The sequence below is a fragment of the Leptinotarsa decemlineata genome, unplaced genomic scaffold (genome assembly GCF_025532065.1).
Source record: "Leptinotarsa decemlineata unplaced genomic scaffold, Ldec_3_MD MMD2_P_RNA_scaffold_9, whole genome shotgun sequence".
Classification (NCBI taxonomy): domain Eukaryota; kingdom Metazoa; phylum Arthropoda; class Insecta; order Coleoptera; family Chrysomelidae; genus Leptinotarsa; species Leptinotarsa decemlineata.
Window position 1 is genome coordinate 17,287,604 of NW_027412536.1, and position 15,554 is coordinate 17,303,157.

A 15,554-nucleotide genomic window follows, 5' to 3' on the forward strand; every position below is an offset into this window, starting at 1 on the left:
AAGGGATTTCAATGTTTAAAAATTTTAAAATGTCAAGTACTGATACGGTAAAATTTCGGTCGTTCCTTTAGTGCGACTCTGTTCAAGTAGCCTTCTCTGGGAGATCACGTGCACTATGCATGATAATGTTTGGGTGGTTGGTTAGACAAAGTATATATAAAAAAGGGCATATGTATATCATTTCTTTCTTCTAAGCAGCCCAAGCTACAAATATGACATTTTTTTACTCTTGGCAACACTGACACTGACATACTGACTACTTTGAAAGTCAACAAATCACAGCATACAAAATTTATCATTATATTTGTTTCTTGGGAAATTTAATATCCAATTAAGATAAATCATCAAAAAATGGCTTTATCATGTATTATAAGAAACGCATCTAAAACCTCTGGTAGTGTTACTTGATTTGATTGTGGTATCATAGTATTACATAAGTTTTTCTCCTACAGGTTTTGCCAATATCCTGAAAAATACAGTAACAGTAAGCACTAGAAAACCTTATTCACAACTACTGAATAGAATCAGCCAGAATGTATGTCTACCTGCACGCTGTGCCAGAAATGACCAATTTCTTGTTAAACGTAGTATGTCAGCAGATCACAGCAAATTGTGGGGTATCGAAAAAGCAGTTTCTATTGCTCTCTTGGGAGTGGTTCCTGCTACATTTTTAACACCAAATATCATTTTGGACGACTTATTTGCCATTTTGACTGTAGTACATTTCCACTGGTAAGAAGGGGGTAATCTGTGGCAAGCTTTTGTTAATATTTTAATGTTCCAGGGGATTGGAAGCTTGTGCTGTAGATTATATCAGGCCCATCATATTTGGAGCTGCTATACCAAAACTTGCCCTTGGATTGCTTTACATCATTTCTATAGCTACACTTGGTGGTCTTTTGTATTACAACCACGACTGTATTGGTATCGGTCAAACTGTGAGGAAGTTTTGGGAAATCAAAAAGTAGATATTCTACAACTGCTGTTAAGTTACCAATTTTGTGAATAAATATGAGTTTCAATGTATCATTTTGATTACTTTCATAAAAGTAATTCAGATTAGTTTGTGTTTTAGCAATGAATGAATTTGGAATCATACATTTTACAGAGTTTAATTCATGGGTAAACAATAACATGAAATGTTATTTCAAGAATAATTGAAATTTTCAGCCTGATGAAAATGGGTGCTGTTGTTAATCTCAGGATCAACCTAAATGTTTATTGAAATAATGTGTTTTGATTATATATAAAGGCTGTAGAATACTTTACTTTTGGTTAGTTTTTTCCGCTCCCTAGCTCGTTTTCTCCGATTTATCATTCCCATATTTTCCCTTTATCACAATGAATGGCATTTAACTATTCTTTCTTGAACAAGCTCTTCTTTGCTTATCTTGATTGTGGTACTCCTAGAATAGTTGTTCTTTGGCATTCGTAGAATATGTTGCAGTCATCCAACTCTTTTTGTGATCTGTATTTTGTAATCTTACATCTAGAAATATATGGTTTCCGTGCTAAGAATCACACGTTAAAAGGTAAGACTTCGTTAGTCCTTAGCTTGCACAAGTTTTCGACTTTTGAGAGTTGTTGTTAGTAGGGGTGCAACAGCTGGTTAGCGAAAAACAGATTTTAAACATAGATTTTGCTTAGAAATGGTTTAAATATCTGTTGGATCAGTGTGGGGTTTCTCAGGTTTCTGTTGGTTGATTATTGTTTCTGGAATGAACAATCTATCTCTTATCAATATTGAAGAAGAATTCATTTCATTTGCTGATGACACCACGATAGTATTCACAAAAAGAACCGGTATGATATCAATGGAAGTATTAAAGATGATTTAGTTGGTGGTATGATGCAAATAGATCCTTTAGGTGCACTTTGGATGACACATTAACAACAAAATTTTTAGACTCATATGTTGATGATCGTCTCTCGTTTGATATGCACATTTAGAACTTATACAAGAAACTATCAACTGAATTTTTTGCAGTGAGAATTATGTTTAGAGAATTGAGTTTGTCTGCATCAATACTACTTCACATCAATAGAGTCCCATCTAAAGTTTTGGAACTTGTTTCTGGGGAAATACCTGGTGAATATGGTATTTGTGTTACAAAAGAGAGCTCTCGTAGATAGATATATTTGTAAAGAGAAACAGATAATGTGAACTCTCATTCATTTTCCAAAAATTATTATTTATAAATTAGGTTTTATTCATGATCTTATAACACTCGTGTCATATTTTCTGCTAATATTAAGTATTTTTTTTGTTACAAATTTTCATTACCATTCACAAATAAATACGAATATTACAGACGGCAATATCATCAACTATTATGAATAGGTATAAATTTTCCAGTATTGCACTAGTCATAATAAAATATATAAACGACCAAAACAATTTTCCTACAAGGAAACAACATCGTGACAGAGTAGTAACTTACGTGACAGAGTTGTTTTCTAAGGGATACCAGGCTGAGTTTTGGAATAAAACAGGTTCATTTTCCTAGAATCATTTATTTTGTTATAAATCTTTATCAGTCTTCAACACTCATAAAAAATAACATGAGATCGAACTTTTAATGAAATCACATTTGTGAACCTTTAGAATGAGAGATTTGTATTTTGATTAATTAAATGACTACTCACAAGTACATAAAAAATCTAGTCTAACTTGACAACGAATTAAAATTACCTGAAACATAAAATGCACAATCTTGCAAGACAATATCTCAATTTTGAAGCCACTGATAGTCTTATTTTTTGAATACTGACAGAGGCTTTTCGAACTGGAAATATTGTCTCTTTTCCTTTTTAATATCACTGGGATGTGGTAAGACTTCAATCAAATCATCAAAAGGAACATCTGATACGTCTTTCTCCACCAATTTAAAGTCTGTCACTATCATCGATTGTTTTTAGGAACATTACCAACACATCTCCTTCATCGATAGTACTTTTTGCTACTCCAGCTTAAGTGTATTGGATTTTTCTCTCGCTTCGTACTTCAACCAATACGTGTACTCTGTCTTTTATATTCATAAGATGAATGTCTTCAGGCTAGAGTGTTTGATAAGCAGTACTGCAGACGGCATTTCGATCAGTTGGATCTTTAGTTTTAAGGGTAGCCATAGGCTGATCTTCATCAGATGAATCATCTGGGCTATACACAGTATTATAAAACTTTTTCGGGGCATCTCAATTGTGTTTGTAATATCAACGAGCGTGAAATCTTCCACATCATGAATTATATCGTCTTCTTTTTTGTTAGATGAGAACTTGTCCACAGTATTTTGCTGTTGTTGGGTATCAAGCAGAGGCTAAGTTTTAGGAAAGTGGCAAGGACAGAATTGCTCACATAAACAACTTATTATCCTATGGTTCAAGATTCCACAACTTTCCGTGAACATTCGGTGGACTTGCATTGTTCCTTTCAGAGGCACAATGTTACTTGGAATCATTGGTGCTACCTGTTCTACGTCTTCATCTGTCACCATGTACAGTTTGATTTTGTTGGCATCTTGAAGTGTGGAAAAGAATTGGAACACATCTGCAATATCGTTTCCTCTAGCTACTATGTTATCAGCTTGGCGTTTCATAGTGCCCTGATTCAAGAAAGTTCCAGGATATTCAAAAAACCTGTTTGCCATTGGGTAAAAGTTTATCTTTTGCTTATACTGGGTTGCAGGTCCATTAGAGAAGAAGTGAACAGTTGTTACAGCAGGGTGTTTTTCATTTAATTCCAATTTTCTGATTGGATAACACTGCACATTATGAAGTTACCTGTTTTGTCTTTGCTTCTGCTGGAAAAAGATACATCACTGATATATGCAGAGTGATTTGATTGAGAACCACCGATATGGTGGGACTGGACTTCAGAGTGATACTTGCAGGCAAAATTCACACTAAAATCTATATGTAATGCTATTTCACTTTCTGTCAGCCCGTCGATGCACTGTCAGTAAGCTTTGTATTGGTATCTGATATTGTGGATGTACGTTTTGAAGTTTTACAGCTCCCTCTCAAATTTATTGATCACTTCTTCAATTGTGAGCTTTTCAGTACCTGGTACATTTATTGTAATGTTTACCTTTCTCTCTGCCTTTTCTACAACTTCTCTGTTACTTATCTTCTGTCGCAAGTCTACAATCTCTGGTTATTTTTATCATAATATATGCACCGGTTCTTGCACTCCAAACAAACTCGTTTCATACAGGATACCGAATCAATACACACACAATGCACAATTACTTCATTGTTATTTAATGTATTACCCACATAGGTAACATTTGCATGTAACTTAAGCAATTATATCTCTTCCATCTACAGTAGGTGGCTTCACATAAACTGTCCTCTGTTTAGTGAAGTAGTAGTGGCATTTGAGACCACTATTTTCTTTCAAGAAGGCTTTGTTCAGGTTTTTCATGGAACCTAAAAAAATATTTTCTGAACTTTCTTTTTTTTTTGTGTGTGACAAGTTTCCTTTTTACCAGCTGATTCGATATTCTCGCACGCGCTCATGTCAGCCACTAGCTTCTTTCGAGCATAGTATTTCAGTTACCTTCTCGGGTTCATTTTTTAGTTTCTCCCGACAAAACGATTTTCCGCTGGTGTTAGGAAAGAGGAAATAAGTACCGCAACATGTATGTTCAGGTATTTCAAAAATTATATTATCTTGAACACGTATGTTACGAAGGGAGTAGAAATTAATATTTTTTTTATGGAATTGCATTCTGAAACAGAAAGATTTTGTTTCTTGTAAATAAAACAAAATTGTCTAACTTGTGTATAGAAATAAATAAGGTAGTACTCATTATAATATTCATATAATAGATGAATAATCATATCAAGTTTTATCTTGAAAAAAAATCAAACATGCGCGTGTTAACCATATGAAACTACGCGCTACGAAACCTTTATTTCAAACAGTTACAGAAAGTCAAATTGTTATTTACAGCACCACTGATTTCATCGGCATCTAAGGTATTGGATGAAATTTTCTATTTATCCTTTATGAGTACTTTATCGTTTAATACAATAAAGGAATGCTATGGAAACAAATGAAGGTAGTTATTTTAATAATAAATATTTTTTTAAAAACACCATGTTTTCCTTAAGTCAACGCCATTCCCCCTCCCTACCCTACTTGGTTATCAGTATTTCGGTCCTTGCTCGAAATCACAGAAAAGGTTTGTGATAGATGATATATGTATCAATCAACTGAATCAACTCGATTTTGCTTGCATAAGGCACGATATTTTGCTCATTCACAGAATTCAAACTACCTTGCCGCCAGACACAGAGCAGATCAAGAGCTCGAAGAAACTCACTGGAGTCTATCCAAAGTAAAAAAAGCTTCTAGGTGATGACCAGTTTCATTTGTAACAACAATTTTTATGAAGCTGGAGCTGATAAAATTGTAATTCAGTAGCTATTACTTCTTGACAGAGAGCAAGTTATAACCATGTTTGGTCATTCACTCATTTGCTTTCACGAGGATACATATAAAACATATGGTTCACCATATTACAAAAATTCGGATGAATTCAGAATGCCAATAAATTTTCAAGACCTCATTCTCAATATTATAGACAGTTACATTCATATGGAGGAAAAGTTCACCCTGTTTAATGTCACCAAGCTACCTATCCAATAACGCCCTCACGTATCTCGTCAACGACATTCGTTATGAAATGGGGTGGCGAGCAAGTGGCTGTTGTTCGAAAAGCCGGCATAACCACCACAATTAAAACAATGATATTATTCGGACAAACACATACAAATTTGCTACCACCGATAGGATAGGGGCTTGATGTGAATAAATAAGATATATTGGATTCCGTCAGCAATGTATTCAGTGGTGAATTTTACCCATGAAGTATCTCAGAGGCTCTGCTAAAAATTACAATTGGGAGCTTATTCTGATTATAGCACGATAATTCAAGTCGATGCAGATTTGAAAAATAATAGAATGAAATGGAGACGAATCAGGCATATTGAACTGGAAGACCACCAGAAACTAAAACTTCTGAACCTTCAATTGAAGTGGTAATAATGGTAAGCAAATTCAAATATATGGGCCGTGAAGACAACGAATAGTCTGAAAAACCTCGATACATCATTATTGCCTTCCAAAAACCGACCAATCCAAGAATATATCAAAGGATGTAACAAAATTCATACATGCGAGTATTATTATTATTATTATTCTATATTTGAACTCAGAAGTATACCCATATGAGCGCTGGAATCCGGATTTCGACAAGAAATTAGATTCATCAGTCTATTATGCATATGAAAACTTCCAACGTAGCTACTATGATAAAGCTATGAGTGGACCAATTCCATTATCGACTAATTCCATCAACCCGATGCTATGAAGTCATCCACTGTCAAGTTTCCAGCAAACATCAAAGTAGGTATATATCATCTTTATTCACGTTGCTCTTTTTTCTTATAATGTCTTCAAAGGGCTCTGTTCAAGACAAACTTTCTCTCTCTCCCACAAGCGCTACTTCCTCTTGTGAGTTGGGCTCCCATTATTTCAATAGATATTTCTCTACGATATTCTTTGGTAGGAAGGGGTAAATGTCATAAAGAAAAGGCTTCAAGTCTGCTTCGATTATCAGTTCACAAAATTCTTCAAAATTTTTAATTCAAATAATTCACAAAAATATTCAATGGGTAAGTATATATAGTATATATATATATATATATATATATATATATATATATATATATATATATATATATATATACATATATATATATATATATATATTATATATATATATATATATATATATATATATGTATGTATTCAACTAGAAAGTGTGAAAATATACGTCAACCTTTCTCCCGACTAATGATTGGGCAAAACTGCCATATTTATCAAGTTATACATTTTTTTTTATCGATTCAAGGAACTGTTTGGTCCAACTCATCAACTGTCAAATCTAAACTGCTTCAGGAACGCTCTTCACAAAGAAAACGTATTTAATTCTTTAGATGAATTTTTGATGAAGGTATCTTTGCGCATGTTCATTATTATTATTATTATATTATTATATATTATCAATATTATTAACGTACTGTTATTTTGATGTTATTGATTGTAGAATTGTTTCTTTTATTTATAAATAGACGGCACTTCTTTATAATATACATTTATTTTATGTTTGTATTTTTGTAACTTTAGATGTTTTATTTTATTTTTAATACCTATATACTTATTTTGTGTTAGTATTGCTCTAGCTTGTAGGCTCTGTTATGACTAGTCCAATAAGATAATATCATTGTATATAGACTAACCATACAAAGGTAATATGATGTGTATTTTATAAATTTGTATGGACTTCCGTGATAAATAAATTTGATTTGATAATCATGACATGGTACCACACCAAGCTCACATTTTTCGCTAATCTCTAAAAGTTTTCCCACCTCTTTTAAATAACATACACTCAAAAATAATTTGATGAATGTAAGTCATCAAAAATCAGATCGGTTAACTCCCATGCCGCCCTTCTAATGGCAGGTTCCAAATCCACTTTTTTCCTGCCAATCTTCGGCTACGTAGTGTAGCCACATATTTGTTAGAGGAGGAAAAGCTCTGAAACTTATACTGCGAAACGTTGACCTTCCTTTAATTCATGTAATATCTTCAGTTCATAGGGATGTCACTGATGTCTTCTGAGGTTTTCATTGATAGTAGTTGTTCAGACATCAATCACACGAGTAACTGTTGTCGTGGACGGCAGGGGGTTATTTACTACAGATGCAACAATTTCTATTCGTTTATCGTCAGATATATTTCAACCAATTCCTCTAGCTTCCATTTGTCTGAAAATTTTCAGTAAATTTCATGATATATTTTAGGTAGATCGGATTATCAGGAAATGTTGTATTGAACACCTTTTCTGCCTCATAAATTACGGCAGATCTCGAAGTAACTAAGGTTTTGTTTTCTTTCTCTACAGATCTGGCGCGAATCATTTTTGAATATTTAGAAAATAAAGAGAATCTGTGTCAACAGTGACAGCTGTCAAGGTGACGCGATACTCTAGACCTGTTTTGGTTCTCTGTCCGGACTGTTCTGTCAGAAAAAAGTCACCCCACTGAATACTGAGCATGTTGTCCCGTAGACTTCTCCAGTCCACAACTGACTCACTTATTTTGTAAGATTTTGAACAGTACAAACTTGGGAACCAGAACAAACCTTCTATTACTAGGGTGAATCGTTCCAATATTCTTAGGTAACACGGTGTGGATTTTCATCTATATCATAAAATATTCCTGAATCGGATTGAAAACAAAAATGCGTTTTTTTGTCGAATACTTTGGTTCAATTACCCATTACAAAGTTTGTTTAACTTGTGATAACTAACTTTGGATATCTTTCGATCCTGGTTTGGTTGCAAAGTTAGGAATTATCATTTTTACTAGTCTCCAATTCATAAATCAATTAGGTACTCCGCAACCGGTTATCTAATTTCAAAATATTAAAGTTCATTGTATAGAAAATTGAAATATCTTTATTTGGGAGAAGGGTCACAAGACTTCGTTAATCCTTAGCTTATATAAGTTTCGCCTTCTGAGTGATGTTGTTCGTAAGGGGCGAAAGCAGATATTGTAATGATCAATCAAATAATACCTATAAAGTACAAATTATTAGTCTATGAAATAAACAAATGATGCCTTTGTCAAAATTATATTAACAAATGAACTAAACAATTAGTGACTATTCATAGCTCGCCGTTACTGTAGTGGCTACTAATTAGGTGACGTGACAAATTTTTGGAGACACACAGCTGTCATCTGAATTCAGAATGTCAATTTTCTGAAAGTTCTGTCAAATTCAAAGTGGTAGGCGTTTTTATTGAAAAATATACACTCTCCATTCCCTTCAGTTCATTAAATTATAATTGTGAATAAATGTAGGTACAGGCTTTTTATATACATTTACACTACTGGTTTTTTTCTGAAACAATCCCCAATGTTTTAATTTACAGTAATTCTAACATGACCGACTCTAAATATTTTACAACCACAAAGAAGGGGGAAATCTTCGAATTGAAATCAGAATTAAACAATGACAAAAAAGAGAAGAAAAAGGAAGCTGTTAAGAAGGTAAGATGTACTGAATTTTTCAAGACAAAATCAACACTTAATTTTTAGGTGATAGCCTCTATGACGGTTGGTAAAGATGTCTCAGCTCTATTTCCTGATGTAGTAAACTGTATGCAAACCGATAATCTAGAGTTGAAGAAGTTAGTTTATCTATATTTAATGAACTATGCCAAGTCCCAACCAGATATGGCAATAATGGCTGTTAACACTTTTGTTAAAGTAAGTCTTCCCTTGATTCATAAATGAGTTTGTCTCTATCTCATCAAGATATTCTTCAGATGCATTCATTTAAAAAATTACCTCTCGTTACTTGTCTGTGTAATTAATGATCTAATACAAGTAATAATAGAAATTCCCTCTGATGAAGACACTATGGTTTCAACAGAAAATTAAAATGTCGCATATTTAAGATAAACAAGCCCCTCTCATAAGCTCCACGATGATTGCTGTTACATCGAGGCATTTATTATTGGTTCCTTTTTCATCAGTTAATTCTCATGAATTTTTCTCTTAAACTGATCTATTATTGTTTTTTAGGATTGCGAAGATCCTAACCCACTTATCAGAGCACTGGCAGTAAGAACTATGGGATGTATAAGAGTGGACAAGATCACAGAATATTTATGTGAACCTTTAAGAAAGTGTCTGAAAGATGAAGATCCTTACGTACGAAAAACTGCAGCTGTTTGTGTTGCTAAACTTTATGATATTTCCTCAGGTATTTTTAATTTCAGCATTTATTTATTTTCGTTTCTTATTTCAGAGTAAAGGCGTGCCTGAAGAAGCTATTATATAGCAAAACACATCTTGCCTCTTTGTAAAATGGTTTAGTGAAATTCTCACAATAACATGTTTCTTGAATATGTTATGGATTTTCATCAAGTATTGGCTGATTCCATCACATATCTTATTTCATTAACTGTTACAGTGCATTCGCCGAGGAAACGTCTGTAAACTATAAAACTCAAATCACCTTTAGATATTCACCTAATTAGATATTCATTGAAATTGGATGTATTTATACTGTAAAAATATGTAAAAAATTAAAAATAATACGTATGGAAATATCAAACTATTCATCATCACTCAATTTTAAAGCAGCAACCATTTTTGCTTTACATTATAAGATATATTTTCAATAAAAAAATGGTAAACTTGTTGCTTCAGGACTCGAATACCATAAATGGTTTTCGAATTTTTCTAAAAATAGATCATATAATTCTTCATCTACTTTTTTAATGTTTTGTATTGATAAACTGAATATCTTGACTTGGAGCAGTTGTGAATAAACATGCAGTATTCCAAAGTGGAACATATACGGAAATAATAAATAATGAAATTTCATCTTCTTCAGTTAATTTGAAATTAGAAAAATATAAATCTTCAAACAATAAATTGTTTTAGTAATCCATCGAGGTCATGGAATCTGCAGGCTTATAAAATTTATTTGATTGATGACCTATTGATTTTGTAGTAACTTATATTGACTATAGGATCAAGAAAATAACTTCGTAGAAAACAGACACAAGTTATTTTCTGTATCTCTTATAAAATTTAACTTTTTAGGATCCAATGTGCCTAAAAATATTTTCTTAACTCCAAGAGTTCTCGACAATCATCATGAGGTAGTAGATTATTTTTAAGGTTATTGTGAGAATTTTACTGCCAGAAAAATCAGTTTGAAAATGCTTGTTTCTTAACTATGTATTGGGTCTACCCGTCAAACAAATAATTGAATAGTCATGATAGAACAGTTGATTGACCAAATTAATATTCGCAATAACGCAAACAAGTTGGTTTTTACTCTGCAACTACTTTATTTTAGTTATTATAGTATTGATAACTTTAAATCATCAAAACTAAAGAATCAGTTTTTAATCTTTTCATTTTCATATACTTCTGATGATACTAACCCGTCTTCAGATGCTTATTCTTATACTCTTCGTAGAACAAGGTCACAGCAATTGATAACTTTTGGAAACAACATGTAGTCTAATTAATGTGATGATTGAATGAATTAATAATATTTACTTTGGTATTTACTTATTCGAGCCTATCTTTTTATTTTTTAAATTAATTGTTTCAGGATTAGTTGAAGATCAAGGATTTCTGGAACAGTTGAAAGAATTATTGAGTGATTCTAATCCAATGGTGGTTGCTAATGCTGTTGCAGCACTGTCTGAAATCAATGAAAGCAGCCCAACTGGTCAACCTCTTGTTGGTAAGAATAGTTTTTTTTTCTATTCAATACTAACTTTGAGCTCAAAACATATGTGAGATAAACATCTGTCAGTAATGAAATAAATAAAGCATATTCATGAATATCATCAAAATTTCAATAATAGTTGTTTTAAAATATTGAAAGGACTATATAGGTAAGCTTCTGATTTATGAAGAAGTTAATTAATTGTTTGAGGATAATTTTTATTGATAAACACATTTTGAATGTAGAGCATTAATGAGAAGTTCAATTTATTAATTTTATTGATATATTTTTCCATCCTTTCCAAAATAAATTAAAGATTTACTTTTCTTTAGAACTCAGCACCAACACAATAAACAAACTGCTGACAGCTCTCAACGAATGTACTGAATGGGGTCAAGTTTTCATTTTGGATTCCCTTTCCAACTATACTCCAAGAGATGACCGTGAGGCCCAAAGTATTTGCGAACGTATAACACCACGTTTGGCACATGCGAATGCTGCAGTTGTACTGTCAGCTGTCAAAGTTCTGATCAAAATGATGGAGATTCTAGCAGGGGATACTGAATTCTGCAGCACTATGAGCAAGAAGCTTGCACCACCTCTGGTTACGCTACTTAGTTCTGAACCTGAAGTCCAGTATGTTGCATTGAGAAATATAAATTTGATTGTGCAAAAAAAACCGGATATTCTGAAACATGAAATGAAGGTGAGATACTTTTCCTAGACCTGAATTTTTACTTGTGCTTATTTGTATTGTCATCATTTGAAATTTATAAAAAGAATTTTACTTATACACATATACAAACAACATACACAGGCAGAATAGCAATTGAATGTCTTTTATATACAGTGCAGTCGTAGATAGTCCCTCCCCTTTTACCTTTTGAATGGAACAAGATATCAAAAATTACATAAACATGTATCGTTTTTACTAATTTTTGATAAGGAAGACTTCAGTGTTTTCAACTTTTATTTTTCAAATTGAAGGGGGGGAGGTTTCATGATGATTTGTTTGATAGGTAATTCAATTCTTCATCTAAATTGATGAACGTATTACAAAAACACTCTATTGTGAGATATTCACTAAACATCTCACAATAATTGTTTCTTTTCATACCTTAGTTATGGATTTTTTTGACAAGTTTGAAAAATCTGGAGTTTTTAAGCTCAAGTGTCCGGAGTGTAATAGTGTTTATGTGGGACAATGCGGCCGAAATTTCCAAAAACGGTATGCTGAACATGAAAGGTCCTTCAGACTAGGAAAAAAAATGATTTGACGTTTTCAAACCATTCTTTGGCATGCACTCACAAGTTTCTGAATCTAAACGATACGGAAATTCTTTACTATGCAAGAAAAGGATTCAAACTCAATCATTTAGAATCCTTGGAAATCAACAAGCATTAACATTGTGGGTGCAACCTGTTAAATGATCTAATTGATTTAATTTACTCTCCGGTTTTCAAATTGGTACATCCACATTGCGAACTGTAAATTCAGGTACTCAATCAAGTCAAGTACCTCTATTTCTATTAGTACCTACAGGGATGGTATATAATGGCGAATGTAATGAATCATTATTAGTTTATTGTATAAGTTTGAGAATGTCCGTATAGGACGAAACTTCAATAACGTTAGTTACAAATAAAAGTGGTAAAAAACATAGAAATTTTCATTTCTCTTTTCATTATGATCTCCTACCACGTAGTAAAGGCTACATCCATCAATTTAATAATTTTCAGGTACAAACTGAAAGAAAATACCCTCTCAAAACAACTACTTTCATATGAACATTGTATTATACAAAAAACACTTCTTCCTATTGAGTTTGCACTCCAAACATTCGTGTGGAATTGATTCAGATATCATTTAGAGGATTGCTATACAATATAGTATATGAAAGAGATAAAATTTCACTTACATGGAATACTGTAACGGACTTAATGTTTCGGAATAAAAGACACTTGTCTTATTGCTTCTTCAGCACCAATCTGGATAACATTACAAGATAAAGCACTCAATCCATTCATAAAATTACGCCCTTTTGTGAATTCTTAAAACTAGTATAAAATTGCTAATTACTCAGGAATGGCTGATCCGATTCTCAAAAATTGAAACATGTTGGATAGAGAATTGAAATACCATTCAAACAAATTATCACAAGACCCCCTTTTTATATAAAAAAAAGTTGATAGCGCCCTCTCGGCACTGAGTGATGCAATACTATTGTCTTTCTTATCAAACAGTACTAAATATTATACCATTTTACCGCCCGACCTTTATATCTTGTTTCCTTCAAAAGTTAAGAGGAGGGGAAACTATTTACGTCCGCACTGTATATATGTATAAAGAGACATAATATTTAAAAAAAAATAAAATTATGAAATACAGAAAATACTGTTTGAAATTTGTAACAATGACAAGTTACATATTAGGTTATATTCAAAGATTGACTTATATTATTTGTCATTTATGATTTACGATTGGAAGAATTCTAAAATTTATTTCTATTAAGTTTTTAACTGATTTTTTTGCGAGTTTTTTTTAATCTTTTGATGCTCTGCGTGACACCAAGGACACACTTTTGTTCCTATAGTAGTTAATAATAGTTATTCATTTAACTAGGCAGGTAAGCAACAGATTTACTACTGCGGCTATAATTTTACAAAACTAGCCAAGGCAGTAAACCTGTTCCTCTGCAGTTCAAAACATAATTTTTTCTGCAATTGTATGTATATTATGTTTAAAAAATTTAAATAAAAATAATTTTACTATGATTACAAAAGACAAAACGGATTATCAAGCCGGTGGAGTAATTTTGGAAAATAGTTTGAACATTACTATAAATATTCACAACAATCAATAATACTATAGAATTTCATCTACCTACATTTTTATTATTTTCTGTGTTATATTCAGTGTTTTGATTCAATTATCAATGTTAAGAGTTGAAATTATAAAAAAAATATTTAGGTATTTTTTTTGGTCGGTACTTATGCAGAGTAAGATTTCAAAATTTTTTTTTTATCGCCTGAGCTTTAACAAATCATTTTCAATGCCTAGGCATATCACTTCTATGATCGATAAGTATCACTAAAATTTATCGCCATCAGGAAAAAACATTTTTTTGGATGGCTTTATAGTTATAAGATTAAGTGTAGAGTTCTGTTTTTGAAAACACTTAAATCTGTTTAAAATCTGTTTTTCCATTAATCACAAATTTTCACAAAAGTTTTTTTTATTAATTATCTGATGTATTACAATTGGATTCTCAAAATGCACATCACTGTCACCTCTCCAGCCAAGGATATCATAAGAAAGAAGTTGTTCTAAGCGATTGAATACTTACTTGGCTTTTTTAGCCTAAAATTTCAGTTGATCACCTATACAATTGTTTATCAATTCATGTGTGTATTTTTGGAAAAGTTTAAACATTTCCTTGAAATGATTGGGATTGATGATTGTCAATGACAAGAAATTCCTCTTAAATATATTCTTAAAATATAACACTTTAAATTTGTTTCAGGTTTTCTTTGTCAAGTATAATGACCCTATCTATGTCAAACTAGAGAAGCTTGATATCATGATTCGTCTAGCCTCTCAAGTTAACATTGCACAAGTTCTGAGCGAACTGAAAGAATACGCAACTGAAGTGGATGTGGACTTTGTGAGGAAAGCCGTGAGAGCCATTGGAAGATGTGCCATTAAGGTAGAACCTTCCGCAGAAAGATGTGTTGCTACACTCCTTGACTTGATACAAACCAAAGTGAATTATGTCGTTCAAGAAGCTATAGTGGTTATCAAGGATATCTTCAGGTAAGATGTACTTTCCTTTCTGTTAATTCATTCAAAACTAAATCTTCAACAATTCCAGATTCTAGAGCTGCAGGCCTAGTATCTTTAGCAAAATTAAAATTTAAACAATAAATAGTGATATACGATAAAGAAAATAACTGTTATCTAATTTCTACTAAGATATTTATTTGTTACGACCAGTTTCGGTTGGTTATTCAATGCAAAACCCAAAAGGGATAAGTGGAAAAGATTGGGCATGTATAGACTAGCATGTGGTGACTGTTTAGCTGCTTTTACAGGCGAGACAGGCATAAATTTTAACAGAAGGTACCATGAGCATGTATTATCAGATTAAAAATCAGCTATATATGGATATCTACAAGAAACAAACCACGCAATATATAATGAAGAAAACATGAACATTCTCCA

General features: G+C 32.3%; 2 protein-coding genes across 4 annotated transcripts in view; both read left to right on the plus strand.

The window, feature by feature from the left end:
- Positions 1-235: 235 nt before the first annotated feature.
- Positions 236-1,268, plus strand: SdhD (Succinate dehydrogenase, subunit D). The gene is made up of 3 exons (XM_023170340.2): positions 236-394; positions 453-732; positions 785-1,268. The coding sequence occupies exons 1-3, from the start codon at positions 352-354 to the stop codon at positions 966-968; spliced, it is 507 nt and encodes a 168-aa protein (XP_023026108.1). The 5' UTR covers positions 236-351; the 3' UTR covers positions 969-1,268.
- Positions 1,269-8,233: 6,965 nt separating this feature from the next.
- Positions 8,234-15,554, plus strand: part of AP-1-2beta (Adaptor Protein complex 1/2, beta subunit) — a 31,129-nt gene continuing 23,808 nt past the window's right edge. The window contains exons 1-7 of one of the 3 annotated variants that reach the window (XM_074170753.1): positions 8,234-8,252; positions 9,009-9,126; positions 9,175-9,345; positions 9,664-9,844; positions 11,213-11,347; positions 11,665-12,038; positions 14,857-15,146. In XM_074170753.1, coding sequence (XP_074026854.1) covers positions 9,019-9,126; positions 9,175-9,345; positions 9,664-9,844; positions 11,213-11,347; positions 11,665-12,038; positions 14,857-15,146 — 1,259 coding nt within the window. In that variant the 5' untranslated portion in view covers positions 8,234-8,252; positions 9,009-9,018. Of the gene's footprint in view, positions 8,253-8,776; positions 8,938-9,008; positions 9,127-9,174; positions 9,346-9,663; positions 9,845-11,212; positions 11,348-11,664; positions 12,039-14,856; positions 15,147-15,554 lie in introns of those variants that run through there. The other 2 variants (XM_074170751.1, XM_074170752.1) reach the window with 2 other exon arrangements.

Coding starts and splice junctions, on each gene's coding strand:
- SdhD (XM_023170340.2), top strand. CDS start 352: ATGGCTTTATCATGTATTATAAGAAACGCATCTAAAACCTCTG. Junction 395..452: donor AAACGCATCTAAAACCTCTG/GTAGTGTTACTT, acceptor TTTCTCCTACAG/GTTTTGCCAATATCCTGAAA. Junction 733..784: donor ACTGTAGTACATTTCCACTG/GTAAGAAGGGGG, acceptor TTAATGTTCCAG/GGGATTGGAAGCTTGTGCTG.